The 18,337-nt window shown below is 41.4% G+C and overlaps 1 protein-coding gene across 1 annotated transcript in view; it reads right to left on the reverse strand.

The window, feature by feature from the left end:
* The window catches only part of STK32A (serine/threonine kinase 32A), a 145,765-nt gene that overhangs the window by 48,995 nt on the left and 78,433 nt on the right, over positions 1–18,337 (reverse strand). Inside the window, exon 5 of the mRNA XM_055428832.2 lies at positions 16,038–16,211. Within this exon, the coding sequence (XP_055284807.1) occupies positions 16,038–16,211 (174 nt within the window). The remainder of the gene's footprint in view (positions 1–16,037; positions 16,212–18,337) is intronic.

Consider the following 18,337-nt stretch of genomic DNA (forward strand, 5'->3'; position numbering starts at 1 on the left):
AATCTGTGGCTGCCTCCACTCTTCAGTGGCAGAGCTGACAAGCTGGGACAGACCGCACAGCCTAAAAAGTCTAAAACATTCTCTATCTAGCCTTTTATAGAAAAAGTATGCTGATCCCTTCCCTACAAAGGGAGCAAGTTGAACTAATAATCTCCAGGCTCTTTCCTGCCCTGATATCTAGAATAGCTAATGAGGCCCATTCTCTATCATTTGCATTTTTATTGTCTTACTACCCACTGTCAATGCCCTATCCTTATCTCCAAACTGATAACAAATTCAAGTAAGTCTCCTTTCAAAACTGGCCTTGTATTTTCAGTTCAGTTCAGTCGCTCAGTCGTGTCCGACTCTTTGCGACCCCATGAATCACAGCACGCCAGGCCTCCCTGTCCATCACCAACTCCCGGAGTTCACTCAAACTCATGTCCACAGAGTCAGGGATGCCATCCAGCCATCTCATTCTCTGTCGTCCCCTTCTCCTCCCGTATTTTCACTAAAGCACAAATAAGAAATAACCTTGAACTAGAGCATAGCAGCAGCAGCTCAGTCGGTAAAGAATCCGCCTGCAGTGCAAGAGACCTGAGTTCGATTCCTGGGTCAGGAAGTTCCCCTGGAGAAGGAAATGGCAACCCACTTCAGTATTCTTGCGTGGAGAATCCCATGGACAGAGGAGCCTGGCGGGCTACAGTCCACGGGGTCGCAAGAGTCGGACACGACTTAGCAACTAAACCACCACCACCAGAGCATTTACTTGACCATGGTAAGAGGACCTGCCCTCGGCTCAGCTCTCTGGTGGCTTTTTCAACCTCTCTCTCCCCTTTCTCACCTGTTCTGACCACAGAGGACTCTGTTCTACTACAGGATGTAACAAACTTCCGCCTCAGAGCTCAAATGGCACCTACTGGCGAGGCTTCTTCCAGCATGATGCTAAAGTCGCCCAATCTCCCCAAACCTGTATGCTTTTCCTTAGATCTTTATTTCCCATAAAACATTCAACAAACGCTGAACCTAACATGGTAATTTATATCTCTGTTCTTTGTTTATGTTTCTGTATTACATTTTTTGTCCATCTCCTCAACCAAACTATAAGCTCTGAGGGGACAGAAACCATGATTCTATGCTTCCAAAACTCTTCATATTGAGTAAAGTCAGACAGAAGAGACAAGAATCACATGATATAGGTGGAGTCTAAAATAAATGCAGATGAACTTATTGACAAAACAGAGACAGATTCACAGATGAAGTGTCTGTCTAGACTCTAAAGTGGAAGTTCGTTACATCCTGTAGCAGAACAAAGGCCTTCGTGATCAGAATATATGAGAAAAGGGAGAGAGTGGTTGAAGCAGCAGCAAGAGAGCTGAGCAGAGGCCAGGTCAGTCTTACCAAACTTATGGTTACAATAGGGAAAAGAGAGGAAGGGATAAATTGGGAGCATGGGATTAACATATACGCACAACTATATATAGAATAGATAACCAACAAGGACGTACTGCATAGCCCAGGGAACTATATTCAATATCTTCTAATAATCAATAATGGAAAAGAATCTGAGAAAGAATATATACGTATATATATCTGAATCACTTTGCTGTATGCCCAAAACTAACACAACATCATTGTAAATCAACTATACTTCAATAAAATGTCAACAGCAATACACGTGAATAAACAAATAACATAGTTAATTTGAAAAACTCCATTCAAGAGCTGTTTGCCTGGCACATGAATAAGTCATCAATACTACGTGTTAAATGACTAACCCTGAAAGAATGACGCTTCAGCTTTGGGCTAAAAGGTATGCTAGGCAAAGTAAAGTTTAATTTAGACCAAGGCATGGGTTGCATATTAACAAAACTTTTAACCTTAGAGAAACTTAAAAGCTCGGCACAGGCAAGTTAAATGTTGACCTGTAAACGACCAGTTCTTAGACTTTTTCACGTAGGTTTTCACAAATGGTGCCTTTGTATGAGAAGCACAGTTTCAAAGCTGCTTTCAGAACTGCTTGACACACAGCACAAAACAGGCAGAGTCTCCTGTTTTCACAATGTGTAACTGATGCTCATTCATTATTCGGTAGCTCGGGAGCAGGTGCTGAACAGAACACATCAACCTAATACCCTCATTAGCACACTGCCGTTTTGTTTTTGAGGCTCAAGTAGCCCTTCTGATGTGGGAGTTAGGAAGCAAAGAATTGCAGCTGCTGCTGCTGCTGCGTCACTTCAGTCGTGTCCGACTCTGTGTGACCCCATAGACAGAAGCCCACCAGGGTCCCCCGTCCCCGGGATTCTCCAGACAAGAACACTGGAGTGGGTTGCCATTTCCTTCTCCAATGTGTGAAAGTGAAAAGAGAAAGTGAAGTCGCTCAGTCGTGTCCGACCCCTAGCGACCCCACGGACTGCAGCCAACGAGGCTCCTCCATCCATGGGATTTTCTAGGCAAGAGTACTGGAGTGGCTCGCCATTGCCTTCTCCCAAAGAATTGCAGAAGGCTTGTAAACTCCTGAAAAGATTTACCAAAACAAAAAGGAAGGGCATTTTCTTAACCAGGCCACATAAAATGGCAGCTGGAAGTCAAACTATCATCCCACTGCCATGAACAAAATATTATCAATATACTGAGAGGAAGAAAGGCAACATCACACGGAGCAGGAGTAATACAGCCATCAGACAATCTGTAATTATTTTTAGACTTTTAATTTTCTCATATACTGGACATGCTGCTTTGGTAAATCAGAAAAGGTTGAACTTCATCTAGAGATATTTAAGTGCAAAACAAAACCCCGTGGGCTAGAGACACGTTATTAAAAAGCCAGAGATATCTGAAATATCTCTCACCAAATCGGAAATACGAAAGTAAGCAGAGATAGTTTCTGGGCAACGTAAAATAGGTTACCATATACGAAAGCTAATGGATTTGACTTATCGGATTTCCCTCTTAGGTTATTGCACTTTTATAAATAGTTCTAACAAGTTTTGTTATCTGGCCTCCCATCCCATATTTCGATGGAGCATATCAGGAGGGAAGCAGAAGCTGTTCTGAGTAGCATGTGCTAGAGAAGCAAAGGTTGACATTTTAGCCTCTAAGAAAACTGTAAAAACACACTGTATTAGTTTGCTAGGGCTGCTGTAACAAAGCACTGCAAAATAGGTGGCTTAAGAAAAAACAAACATATTGTCTCATGGTTCTGGAGGCTAGAAGTCTGAAATCAAGGTGTCATCAGGTCCTCCTTCTGAAACCTGTACTTGAGGCACCTTCCTCGCTTCTTCTTGCCTTGTGTTGGTTTGCTGGAAATCTTTAGGCTTCCTGAGCTTATAGACACATCATTCCAGTCCTTCATCTTCACATGGAGCTCTCCCTGTGTCTCTTCAGGTCGCCGTCCTTTTCTGTGTGTGTCTATCTCTATGTCCACATTCCCTCTTTTGATGACACAAGTTATGTTAGGATCCACCCTCATGAACTCGTTTTCACTTGATTACCTCTGTGCTTAGGTACTCAGTCATGTCTGACTCTTTGTGACTCCCTGGACTGTAGGCCACCAGGCTCCTCTGTCCATGGGATTTCCCAGGCAAGAATACAGGAGTAGGTTGCCATTTCCTCTTCCAGCGGATCTTCCTGACCAAGGGCTTCTAACCCACATCTCTTGCATCTTCTGCATTGGCAGGCAGATTCTTTACCACTGAGCTACCTGGGAAGATAAAGACCCTATGTCCTAATAAGGTCACATGCTGAGATACTGGGGATTAGGACTTCAACATACCTTTTGTGTATGTGTTGGTGGGCAGGGGGAGGGACACACAACTCAACCCATAACACATACCAACTAAAAATATGTGTCTAAACTAATGTTAGTTGCTATTGGATGTGAAATCAAAGTTGCTCAGTCCTGTCTGACTCTTTGAGACCCCATGGACTGTACAGTCCATGGAATTATCCTGGCCAGAATACTGGAGTGGGTAGCTTTTCCCTTCTCAGGTGATCTTCCTAACCCAGGGATTGAACCTAGGTTTCCACACTGCAAGCAGATTCTTTACTAGCTGAGCCACAAGAGAAGCCTAGGAATTCTTGAGTGGGTAGATTATCCCTTCTCCAGCAGATCTTCCCAACACAGGAATCGAACTGGAGTCTTCTGCATTGCAGGCAAATTCTTTACCCACTGAACTATCAGGGAAGCCCTGCTATTGGCTAAATAGCACTAAATAGCTCATCTGATTTTGAAGAGGTCTATCATGTTTATAAGAATGAAACTAAAAGAGCCTACATTAAGAGCAAGACCTTTGAATCAGATAATCCTATGTTTGAATCTGGCCTTAGTATACCAACTGCATGGTACTGGGCAAGGCACTTAACCCTGTCAGTATAATTGTGTGCAAAGTGCTTGTTAGCACAGTGCCTAGTTCTTGATATATACACAGTGAATGATAGCTCTTCTTAAGCCATTAAAAAATGAGACATGTCGTTGCAGTATAAATTAAATGGTGAGCAGAGAGTAGTAAACACCCTCAGGAATTAGCAAAGCCTCTCTCCAGATGACTCATTCCCGCAGGCTTCAGAAAGCTGGGGTGTCACTGTGCTGGCAAGTTCATTCATTAGAAGCTCATCTGTCACTCAGTGATCATTGACTAGAATAATTAGCTGCAGAAAGATCTTATTTTTTCCTACGAACGATCATCCCTAGGAATAAAATGTGACTTCCAAGGTGCTGCAGTGTGTAAAAGTCAGATAAAAAGGTGAAACCTCAGCCTTGAAGGTCTCTGCCAACGAAAACAAAGAATTCTTGTTCACAACTGAATTGCAAAAAGGTCTTATTATTTTTAATTAATTTTTTAATTGAAGGATAATTGCTTTACAGAATTGTGCTGGTTTCTGCCAAACATCAACATGAATCAGCCATAGGTATACATATGTCCCCTCCCTCTTGAACATCGCTCCCACTTCCCTCCCGATCCCACCCCTCTAGGTTGTTACAGAGCCTCAGTGTGAGTTCCCTGAGTCATACAGCAAATTCCCCTTGGCTATCTATTTTACATATGGTGATGTAAGTTTCCATGTTACTTTCTCCATACATCTCACCCTCCCCTCTCCCTGTGTCCATAAATCTGTTCTCTATGTCTGTGTCTCCATTGTTGCCCTGCAAATAATTTCATCAGTAGGTCTTGATTATTAAATGTGCTAAAAGGTGATTATCTCACTTCACTGTCATACACTCTTTGGACAGTTCATTTTGGTCATGGGGCCTTCTTGGGGAGAAGCGGGTGTGTGGTAGAGAGCTGAAAATCAAAGAAGTTATACTTTGAAGAGCATCATCCTATCAGGACTGAGAGGAAATCATCCTAGACTCTTAGATATGAAACAGCCATTCCTGTTCATTTGGTCAGACCTCCTTACCACCTCCTTGACAGAGATGTTCAAGGCTGTGTTTAAGGTTATAGCCTGGAGGAGGGCATGACAACCCATTCCTGTATTCTTGCCTGGAGAATCCATGGACAGAAGAGCCTGGTGGGCTACAGTCCATGGGGTTGCAGAGTCAGACACAACTGAACGACTTTCAATTCCACTTTAAGTTCATAGAGGGTACTGATGTTAGAGTCTGGTGTAAGACAACTTCATTAGAGGAAGTGTGGTGGACAGACTTTATGGTATCTCCCACAGTCCCCACCTCCTGATGTTCACATCTTATATCATCCTCACCCCTGAGTGTGGGCTCATTGTATGGCTTGCTTCTAACAGACATTATATGGCAAAAAGTGATGGGATCTTGCTCTTCTGATTGTGTTATGTTACATAGTTTAATTCAATAAAATGGACTCTGTCTTGCGAGCAGACTCACTCTAGAGCCTTGGTCTCCTCGCTGAATTTGAAGAAACAACTTGAGTCCTACAGCCACAAGGCAATGAATTCTGCCAACATCCTAACTGAATGTGGAAGTGGACCACTGCCCAGTCCAGCCTCCAGCAGAGAACCCAGTTCCAATCACCCCTTGATTACAGCCTTTTCAAGAACCCAACTCAGATGTTCCCTGACTCCTGACTCAAAGAAACTGTGAGATAATCAATGTGCATTATTTTAAGTTCCTATGTCTGTGGCGTTTTGTTGCACAGAATAAAAACTAACACAGCATGGAAGAAAGGCAGCACAGAGCCACACACTGTGGACACACAATAGGAATGTGTGGAATAAATTAAAACGATGCTCCAGGAATTCTATGGTGGTTCAGTGGTTAGGACTCCCAAGTTTTCACTGTTGAGGGTGCAGGTTCAATCCCTGATTGGGAAACTAAGACCCTGCAAGCCTCATGATATGTACAAAAAACAAACAAACAATGACACTGAAGACAACTTCATCTACAGAAACCTTTGCTTTCCATGTCCACCCACGGATCACATCTATATTCTGTCCTCATTGATTTGTTTAGTCACTGACTTATTCAGCAACTGCTTTGGGTTAGACTACATGCTGGAGATTAGAACAGGAGAGAGGAGCAGAGCCTCAGTTGAGCAGGGGGGGACCACTTTTTATGAAGAATATTGTGAGCCAGGGGCTACCAGTAGAAGTGTGAACAAGACCACGGTGAAGATGTGCTGAGTGTGAGTGACACGGGTGGGACTCAGGATACACATATCACTATGCTTGTTTTCTCTGCAGTGAATGCCAAAGAATTTGGTATGCAAACCAGAATGCCACCTTTCTGGTATGACTGTTGAAATGTTTACTTGACTCCCTTTCATTCTATATTATCAGCTCTGATGACAGCGAAGTCTCTGTCGTTTCTACTTTGAAGCTCAGCCCAGAGAATGTTGTCTGGCAAAAAGATAGTCAAGAAACAATTCTTGAACGAATATTTATAGTAGAAGCTTTATCCCTAAGTTTCCCTCTCCCCCCAGTCAAGATGCTGATTTCTAGAAGAATAATATAAACTTCTGGCAAGTAGCTACTTTAGTCCAGGACTGTGCGTGCAAAAACTATTTCCTTTGTGTATCTGTGGAAGTTCCAAGGTTTCTATGATTATAGCAAAGAAGATAAAGGTGATGAATAAAAATAACATCCTATTATTTTTTTATAATCATGAGTTTTCTTTTATTCCTACTTCAACATATCTGTAATCAGTTGGAGATGAACTTTTGCAACACGTTCTGTTGTACTGCAGTCATTGACATCAAGGATCTAATTAGATTTTTATTGCATTCTGATAGGAATTTAGAAATCAGTGAGTTATAACTTTATTAGAGTGAGATAATTCTTAGAAAGAAGAAAAAACAAACATCCACTCGAATGGTATTTTGACCTAACATGATTCTTACTATTTAACTGTCCCAAATGATTCATCTTATTAGCTCAAATTTGTGATTGCATTTTTAACAGCTGACAAGGGAGAGAATACAAATTTGTCTTTGCACTGTAAAAATTACTTTCTATTACTTTATTTACTGGAGAGACTGTGACAATCAACAAACTAAAGAGTACTATCCCATAGGAACGATTGTAATGAGTTTAATGTTACTTATTTTTAAAAATGAAAGCAAATAATGACTGTGTCCATGTTGTTAAAATCTTCATTCACTGATTTAATGTAAGTAAAGGGGAATATTAAAGGAAGAAATGGCTGTAATTTGGAAACTAGAGCTGATTTTCAAACTCTAGTTTTAAAATGGAAAAATGTTTGACTTCTTGACTAAAAAATATGTCTAATTGCACAATTCAAAATGAATGATGACTATGCAGTCCTGTGTCCTTCACAACAAGAGAGAAAAAAGACTCTAAAAATGAGAAAAATGAGCTAAGTATTCTACATATTTAGGAAACAACAAAAAGTCAAGTCTGTTAATTAAAAAAAAATCTTTAAGCAAGATAAAACAAAACCCCATTTATGTTTCACTTAAAATTTAGGCAGAAATAAGATTTATGGTGTTTTAAAAAATAAGCTAGACATTGCTGGCAGGAAAAATTAAAGACAGAACCCATTCTATGTTACCGCAGAGAGACAAGTGAATACTTTCATTCAGAATGCAGTTCCCTTTCCATGGATTAAACTCTCCTTCCTGGTTTTAGACCCCCTGAGCTCTCAAGAAGCTTTTATTGTTACCCCAAATCATCTTCTCTACTGAAACACTTGTCATTCTCAAACAACTCAGCTTCTAGTTTTGGGCCATTCTGTCATCCGTTGGTTGCATATGTGTCATCCTCACTTGTGCAGCCAGACAGCACGGATATCTGAAGGCAGGTGGCCATGCCTCACCCTGTACCATGCCCTCCTCAGGGCAACAACATCAGGAACATGCTGAACATCAGGAGCACGGAGAGAGGCTAGTTCAGTTCAGTTCAGTTCAGTCGCTCAGTCGCGTCCGACTCTCCGCGACCCCATGAATCACAGCACGCCAGGCCTCCCTGTCCATCACCAACTCCCGGAGTTCAAACTCATGTCCACAGAGTCGGTGATGCCATCCAGCCATCTCATTCTCTGTAATCCCCTTCTCCTCCCGCCCCCAACCTTTCCCAGCATCAGAGTCTTTTCCAGTGAGTCAACTCGTCGCATGAGGTGGCCAAAGTATTGCAGTTTCAGCTTTAGCATCAGTCCTTCCAATGAACATCCAGGACTGATCTCCTTTAGAATGGACTGGTTGGATCTCCTTGCAGTCCAAGGGACTCTCAAGAGTCTTCTCCAACACCACAGTTCAAAAGCATCAATTCTTCAGCGATCAGCTTTCTTCACAGTCCAACTCTCACATCCATACATGACCACGGGAAAAACCATAGCCTTGACTAGATGGAACTTGGTTGGCAAAGTAATGTCTCTGCTTTTTAATATACTATCTAGGTTGGTCATAACTTTCCTTCCAAGGAGTAAGCGTCTTTTAATTACATGGCTGCAATCAGCATCTGCAGTGATTTTGGAGCCCAAAAAAATAAAGTCTGACACGGTTTCCACTGTTTTTCCATCTATTTCCCATGAAGTGATGGGACCAGATGCCATGATCTTTGTTTTCTGAATGTTGAGCTTCAAGCCAACCTTTTCACTCTCCTCTTTCACTTTCATCAAGAGGCTTTTGAGTTCCTCTTCACTTTCTGCCATAAGGGTGGTGTCATCTGCATATCTGAGGTTATTGATATTTCTCCCGGCAATCTTGATTCCAGCTTGTGCTTCTTCCAGCCCAGCGTTCCTCATGATGTACTCTGCACATAAGTTAAATAAGCAAGGTGACAATATACAGCCTTGACGTACTCCTTTTCCTATTTGGAACCAGTCTGTTGTTCCATGTACAGTTCTGACTGTTGCTTCCTGACCTGCATACAGGTTTCTCAAGAGGCAGGTCAGGTGGTCTGGTATTCCCATCTCCTTCAGAATGTTCCACAGTTTATTGTGATCCACACAGTCAAAGGCTTTGGCATAGTCAATGAAGCAGAAACAGATGTTTTTCTGGAAATCTCTTGCTTTCTCCATGATCCAGCGGATGTTGGCAATTTGATCTCTGGTGCCTCTGCCCTGGCAGCGCAGACGCAAGAGACACTGGCCCCGGCGCAACCAACCACGCAAAGAGGCACCAAGGTGAGGAGCTACCCCACGCCTGCGGCCAGGGCCGGCGGCTGAGGGGAGCTACCACACGTCCAACAGGAGGTGGCTGCGTGGGTGCAGGAGGGCCGAGAGGAGCTACTCCACGTTCACGGTCAGGAGGGGCGACCTTGAGGAGATACCCCTCATCCAAGGTAAGGTGCAGCAGCTGCGCTTTCTTGGAGCAGCTGTGAAGAGATATCCCACGCCCAAGGTAAGAGAAACCCAAATAAGACGGTAGGTATTGAGAGGGGGCATCAGAGGGCAGACACGCTGAAATCATAATCACAGGAAACTAGTTGATCTGATCACATGGACCACAGCCGAATGTGGTCCACTAGAGAAGGGAATGGCAAACCACTTCAGTATACTTGCCTTGAGAACCCCATGAACAGTATCAAAGGGCAAAATGATAGGATACTGAGTGAGGAATTCCCCAGGTTGGTAGGTGCCCAGTATGCTATTGGAGATCAGTGGAGAAATAACTCTAGAAGGAATGAGGGGATGGAGCAAAAGCAAAACCAATACCCAGTTGTGGATGTGACCGGTGATAGAAGCAAGGTCCGGTACTGTAAAGAGCAATATTGCATAGGAACCTGGAATGTTAGGTCCATGAATCAAGGCAAATTGGAAGTGGTCAAACAGGAGATGGCAAGAGTGAACATAGGCATTCTATGAATCAGTGAATTAAAATGGACTGGAATGGGTGAATTTAACTCAGATGACCATTATATCCTCTACTGTGGGCAGGAATCCCTTAGAAGAAATGGAGTAGCCATCATGGTCAACAAAAGAGTCCGAAATGCAGTACTTGGATGCAATCTTTAAAATGACAGAATGATTTCTGTTCGTTTCCAAGGCAAACCATTCATTTTACAGTAATCCAGGCCTATGCCCCAACCAGTAATGCTGAAGAAGCCGAAGTTGAACGGTTCTATGAAGACCTACAAGACCTTTTAGAACTAACACCCAAAAAAGATGTCCTTTTCATTATAGGGGACTGGAATGCAAAAGTCGGAAGTCAAGAAACACCTGGAGTAACAGGCAAATTTGGCCTTGGAGCACGGAATGAAGCAGGGCAAAGGCTAATAGTTTTGTCAAGAGAACGCACTGGTCATAGCAAACACCCTCTTCCAACAACACAAGAAAAGACTCTACACATGGACATCACCAGATGGTCAACACTGAAATCAGATTGATTATATTCTTTGCAGTTAAAGATGGAGAAGCTCTATACAGTTAGCAAAAACAAGACCAGGAGCTGACTGTGGCTCAGATCATGAACTCCTTATTGCCAAATTCAGATTTAAACTGAAGAAAGTAGGGAAAACCACTAGACCATTTAGATATGACCTAAATCAAATCCCTTATGATTATACAGTGGAAGTGAGAAATAGATTTAAGGGACTAGATCTGATTGATAGAGTGCCTGATGAACTATGGACGGAGGTTTGTGACATTGTACAGGAGACAGGGACCAAGACCATCCCCATGGAAAAGAAATGCAAAAAAGCAAAAGGGCTGTCTGAGGAGGCCTTACAAACAGCTGTGAAAAGAAGAGAAGCGAAAAGCAAAGGAGAAAAGGAAAGATATAAGCATCTGAATGCAGAGTTCCAACGAACAGCAAGGAGAGATAAGAAAGCCTTCCTCAGTGATCAATGCAAAGAAATAGAGGAAAACAACAGAAGAGGAAAAACAAGAGATCTCTTCAAGAAAATTAGAGATTCCAAGGGAACATTTCATGCAAAGATGGGCTTGATAAAGGACAGAAATGGTGTGGACCTAACAGAAGCAGAAGATATTAAGAAGAGGTGGCAAGAATACACAGAAGAACTGTACAAAAAAGATCTTCACGACCAAGATAGTCACGATAATGTGATCACTGACCTAGAGCCAGATATCTTGGAATGTGAAGTCAAGTGGGCCTTAGAAAGCATCACTACGAACAAAGCTAGTGTAGGTGATGGAATTCCAGTTGAGCTATTTCAAATCCTGAAAGATGATGCTGTGAAAGTGCTGCACTCAATATGCCAGCAGATTTGGAAAACTCAGCAGTGGCCACAGAACTGAAAAAGGTCAGTCTTCATTCCAATCCCAAAGAAAGGCAATGCCAAAGAATGCTCAAACTACCGCACAATTGCACTCATCTCACATGCTAGCAAAGTCATGCTCAAAATTCTCCAAGCCTGGCTTCAGCAATATGTGAACCGTGAGAGATGCTAAGAGCCTTGCATATCCTTCAAGTGACGCCTCACCTACATATTAGCCAAGTTATTTTCTGTACTGGAGTTTCATCAGCTGTAAAATGGGGACAATCACACCATCAACCTCTTGGATTTGTGGGCAGTTGGAAGGAAATAATTCACAGGTACTTAGCAGAGCGCTTGGTACCTAGAAGCCCACAGTCATAACAGCCTATCACCACAGCTGCTCCATCCATAGTTGCTGGCCACCACAGATAATTTGGAATCTTTGACCCAGTCCAGAGACAAAATGTTGTTGTGAAATTAGGAAGTCACATGTATTTTCAAGTTCTTTATTTTATATTGGAGTATAGCCAGGTAACAATGTTATGATCATTTCAGGTGGACAGCAAAGGGACTCAGCTATATGTGTATATGTATCCATTTTCCCTCAAACTCCCCTCCATCCAGGCTGCCACATAACATTGAGCAGAGTTCCCTGTGCTGTACAATAGAACTTTGTTGGTTATCTGTTTTAAATATAGCAGTGTGTACGTGTCGATTCCAAACTCCCTAACTACCCCTCCCCCCATTTCTATTCCCCTGGCAACCATAAGTTCACTCTCTGAGTCTGTTTCTGTTTTGTAGATAAGTTCATTTAAATCATGTCTTTTTAGATTCCACATACAAGGGATATCATACAATATTTCTCCTCTGTCTGACTTATTTCACTCAGAATGACAATCTCTAGGTCCATCCATGTTGCTGAGAGTGGCATTATTTCATTTTTTAATGGCTGAGTAATATTCTATTGTGTATATGTACCATATCTTATTTATCCATTCCTTTGTCAATGGACATTTAGGTTGCTTCTATGTCTTGGCCATTGAAAACAGTGCTACAATGAACATTAGGGTGCATGCATCCTTTTGGACCATGTTTTTCTCTGGGTATATGCTCAGGAGTGGGATTGCAGGGTCATATAGCTTTATTTTTACTTTTCTAAGGACCCTCCATACTGTTCGCCATAGTGACTACACAAATTTAAACTCCTACCAACAGTGTAGGAGGGTTCCCTTCTCTCTACACCGTCTTTAGCATTTATTGTTTGTGGATTTTTTGATGATAGCCATTTAGACTGGTGTGAGGTGATATCTCATTGTAGTTTTGATTTGCATTTCTCTAATAGAGTATCTTTTCATGGGTCTTTTGACCATCTGTATGTGGAAATCACGTATTTTATATCTGCCCCTTTAGGCAGATGATCTTTTCTTGCCTGGGGAATCTACTGTATTTTCTTAATTTTTATTAATACCTTGGAACTCAAGATGTGTCTTCCAATCTAATCCTCTAAGTAGCTGAAAGATGTTTTGTTATCTTTGAGTCTATCAAATACAGCATGCGTTTTGCAGATTCTTTGGAGGCAGAGATTTAGAAATAGAATTAGAGTACTCGGAAGCCTCCATTTCTTTTTCTATGTTGCTCGTCATGCTTTTAACTCTGCCCCGGGAGTCCCAGCTTCAGAGTGCACTGTTATCCTCTGAATGCCGCAGACAAAGGGACACTGCTTATTTCACCATGTACATGATTTTTTTAACCCATTTGAAACCACTTCAAATGGAAATCAATTCACATTGATATCTAGTACTCAGAAGGCAGAAAGCTCTGGTAATTAGAGCTCTCTCACAGTTAAAACCTATTTGGTCACTACTGTCTTGAAAAGCCCTAACGAGGTTGGTATATGTCCTGGTTTTTCCAAAACATGTTTGAGTTTTGCCTGTTGTCCCAGCATAATTATTAACACCAACTCCTTTCATTCTCAGGAATACCCTGGTTGGGATGATAAATTATATGATTACCCAACATGAGGGCCAACAAATGTCTGAAATTTATGGCTTTAATTTCTTCTATTTTCATTTAGTCTTTGTTATCTGTAAACCTGGGCTTTTAGGCAATCAATCATCCGTGTGGCTCAGGCAGTGTTTATTCACTCAGAGTTTTGCTGAACACTGGTTATATAGTGAGAAGCATACCACACATGGCCTTAAGTCATTGAGTTTACAATTTAGTAGAACAAACAAACATTGGGTAATTATATGGTGAAAACATCACAATGCCTCAGAAGAGGTACAAGATGCTATGACTGCCTATAAAACATAACACTTGGGGAGGCAAGGTAGGACACATTGGCAGTTGAAATACATTTGGATTGTTTTTTAATCCCAAGAGGATGCCATCTTATTTTAACCCTGCATTCATTATGTCATTTTGTTGCCTTCCATTAATCTGCCATGGTGAGGAGACAGTTCAGTACAAAGAGGGCCTCTGAAGACAGCTTCTAAGTAATAAGGGTGAGTCTGTAAAAGGCAAGAAGCAGAAATTTAATCCTTGATTTCTTATTTAAGTGACAAATCCATGACAGCAAAAGCAAATAAGGGAGAGAAGGCCAGAACAAAGCTGCTTGGTATGGTTAAGTTTCTTGAGGGTGAAAATTGTGTCACATATTCTGTTTTGTTTGTCTCCTGAATTCTTCTCAGAACATGGTTCTAAGCACATGGCAAAAAGGCTCAGAGCATCTTGTGATGACTGAGAAAATAAAACTCAAAGAAGCAAAGAACTCAGATTCAAACAGGAGGGAGAAAGTGAAAAGGTGCCCCTCTGGGGGCTTCTCATGATCTCTGACTCCTGCCAGAGATCTGCCATGTCAGCACCCCAAACAGACTATGGGTTGGCAATCTAGGGGAGGATGAGTGAGCATGAAGACTCTGAGAGGGATTCTATAGCCTACAAATATGAAAAGTTTCTCCTAGGAAGGAACTCGATGATGGCTACCAAAAAGTCAGTATGGGAGAAAGAGCTCTTGTCAACAGGATTCCCAGTTATTGAGAAAAACACCAGGTGTGTAAATTTCACTTCAGAGATTGTACATGATTAACCGGTCTGCTTTCCATTTATCCACTGCCTGAAGAGCACATTTTCAATACAAACGGGCCCTTCCAAAGACAGAAAATTAAATAATAATTATGGTAAGTGCCAAGACCAAAAAGAAAAAAAAAAAGGATTGGTCTACAGTACTGCACAGAGAATCTATAAATTATGATGCTACATCTTTAATCAAGGATCTGTACTAGTTTTAATAAATTCTAGATGTTAACTAGTGGTGGGAAAATAGTCTATCTAGCCAAATGTTTAATACATGAGACATAAAATCTTAGCAGATTCTTCAAGGATTCGAGATGACAGTGGCAGAGTCACATGTGGTGATTGTTCATTTACTGATGTTTAATGTATTGTGGTATATATTTCATATGTGTAATAAACACAGATTAGTATAGTAGACAGAGCTCTGATGTTAGGATCAGAGAGATCTAGGTTTGAATCTGGCAACAATGTTTGTCAGGGTTTCTCCTTGATGAATCTTTGAGCCACATTTTTCTCATCTGAAGAATGGGAATACTGTAATGAAAAGTGCAGTCCTCTAAGTTTTGAGAATTGAATAGGATAATATATGAAAGTACCTTGAAGTGCCTGGTATATGGAAACCCAGGTAAATAGTAGCTGCTTTGATGGTGATTAGGTTCAAAATTCTTAAAAAAAGAACCTAGATGATAATCTAATGTCTCCAAATCACAAAATCTCAGATTTAATACTGGTCTAACTACAACTGCTCTGTTCATTTATCACTTATTATAGAGATCAAGTGAGATACTATATAGGAAATTGCCATCAAAACTACCAACTCCTTTATAAATATCAAGTATTATCCTTTTCTCTCTATTGTTTGTTTGGGTTTATAGCTACTTGTGTTATTTGTTTGTTTTTGACACAAATGCCCCAAGTGAAAGACATACCTTGTTTTGGCTGACTTGTCTGCAGCACACCCACACCAGGGACTCACTATAGAGTGGATGATAGAAGTTACGACTCAGATTTTCTCTCCAAACAATTTTCTTCCTACCCATTCTATATCTTTCCCTTCATGCACTTTCTTCATTTCTATTTCAGTTAATTCATTTAATATTTATTAAGCCCCAATATGTCATTTTTCCTTCTCTTTGTCCAGGCTTAGTTATAAACAGCAACAATACTCATTAATTCTGGTCTTGTTGTTTACTAATGGTGACCTTGGGGAAATTAAGTTCAATGTGCTCAGTATTACTTCTATTTGAAAAATGGGTACATCTACCTCCAGTATTGCTATAAGAATTAAGTAAGAGTTAGATGTCACATTCCGTGAGGACATGTTGAATGCATCGGGCTGTGCATCCCCTCCTGTGCATTCAGCCCAAGGCTGCCCCTTGGACTTGACTGACCTGTGAATGATGCGCTGGCTCTGCAGGTAGTCCAAGGCCATGGCCAGCTCACAGATGAAGAGCTTCACAGTGTCTTCCTGGAAGCGGACATTCTGCTGCAGGTGGTAACGCAGGTCCCCGCCCAGCAGAAGGTCCACCACCATGAACATGTCTTCCTCATCTTGGAAGGAATACCTGGAAAGGAATTAGAAATGCAAGTGGATTAAATCCATTTACGCACTAAAGATGCCTAGAGGCAAAGGACACCTTACAGATTTGAGTCAAGCTTTCCTGAGCTAAGAATCCAGGCTTTGGGAGTACTGGTCTATTACTTGTTCAAGGTCCAGTTTCCGCATGTGTACAATGCAAATGAAAAGATCTTCCACATTTGATTATAGTAAAGACTAAATATGATGAGTGTAACAATTTTTTTTTTTTTGGTGGTGGTGTGGCTTCCCTGGTAAAGAATCTGCCTGCAATGCTGGAGACCTGGGTTCAATCCCTGGGTTGGGAAGATCCCCTGGAGAAGGGAATGGCTACCCACTCCAGTATTCTTGCCTGGAGAATTCTGTGGACAGAGGAGCCTGGTGGGCTACAATCTATGGGGTCACAAAGAGTCAGACACAAATGGACAACTAACACTTTACTTTTAACTAAAGACTAAATATAATGAGTGTAACATTTAAAAATTTTATTTTTAACTGCAGGATAATTGCTTTACAATGTTTTGTTAGTTTCTGCAGTACAACAACACAAATCAGCCATAAACATAAATATATCCCCTCCCTCTTAAACCTTATTCCGACTCTGACCTTCTAGGTTGTCACAGAGCATTAAGCTGAGCTCCCTGTGTTATACAGCACCTTCCTACTAGCTATTTTATTAATACATACGGTAATATATATATGTTTCAATACTACAATGAGTATAATATTTAATGTTATTCCTGGCATACAATAAGCACCCATTAACCATAAGTCTACAGAGCTATAAAGCCCAGAAAATGAAGAAAACTCCTTTTATTCACCTGTTATTAACAATCATATCCTGAACACACTGCTACAGGACGTCCATAAAACACGAGTCATGAGGCCTCCTTGAACCATCTCATACTTATTTTTTCACATTAACAACTTCATTACTTAACATTACAACAAATCATAAACCATACTCATGATAAGAAAAAAGATATAAAGAGAGCCATAAAGAAGTAAGTGTACAGGAAAGGGAAGTAATTCACTCAGTCCTGGGGATGAGCAGTGACAGGAAAGCTTCTCAACACAGGAGACACCGGAGTTAAATTTTGAAGGATGATGACAATAATAAGTACAAAATAAAGCCAACATGGCTGATGTTTCCATTAGATGGCTTCTCTGGGGCAGGCTCTAAAAGCACATGGGTCATTGACTCCACAATGCTGCTCTTATACTCCCATTTTACAGAGGAGGAAATCAAGGCCCAGAGAAGTTTAAGTAATTTACATGAGATAAAACACCCAATAGGTGGTAGCAGTGAAAGGGTCTCCAGGTCCAAAAGTAAGATCTGAAAGAGGAGAACAGCCTGGAGTAAGCATAGACGTGGGAAAGAACACAGTGTGAGGAGGGAAAGGAGAAGAGCGTGGGTTTGTTGGAATGATGTGTGATGGGGAAGCTGGAGAGGAAGGCAGAGAGCAGATCCCCTGACAGGAGCTTGTTCACGCGTCTGTGCATGCTGGAGAGACACTGAAGAGGGTTAAGTAAGACACATGATCAGACTCGAAGGAGCAAGAGCTGGAGGGACGGGAAGAGGAAATGAGACACAGGTGAGCAGGATTTGCCTCTGCTTGTTTGCAAAGAACCTCCTGTAAAAATGCATTCCAACTGCTCTGATTTGTTTTGTTTTCCTCAAAGCACAGACATGATGTCTAGTCTCAAAAACCCTCTGTATCAACACTATTGTGACATGTTTCTTTTGACATCATGTCACAGAGATCACATTTTAAAGTTTTATTTGAATCACAGAATTGAGAGACGGCAAAGCAGTGCCCAGGTATGCAAACCAATGCCGAGGGACAAATTCTTTGCTTAGGAAACAAATGTAGACTATCAATGATGGAAGAAGTGTATTGAATACATTTTCTTCTTTAGAATGATCATTGTGCTACAGGAAAAGGAGACTTGCAAACAAAAGAAAAATGAGCAATTCAATGAAGCATTAATCTAAGGGAGTAACATTCTAATGAAAACTAGGTTCTCAGAGTTCACTTGTTAAACAAATAAAATTCTGTTTACCACTGAAGACTGATTCACACAGATGTCAGAAATTAAGCCTTGGGTGGGGAG

Source organism: Moschus berezovskii, chromosome 8, assembly GCF_049115385.1.
Source record: "Moschus berezovskii isolate FMDL1 chromosome 8, NW_MosBer_1.0, whole genome shotgun sequence".
In the NCBI taxonomy this organism is placed as follows: Eukaryota; Metazoa; Chordata; class Mammalia; order Artiodactyla; family Moschidae; genus Moschus; species Moschus berezovskii.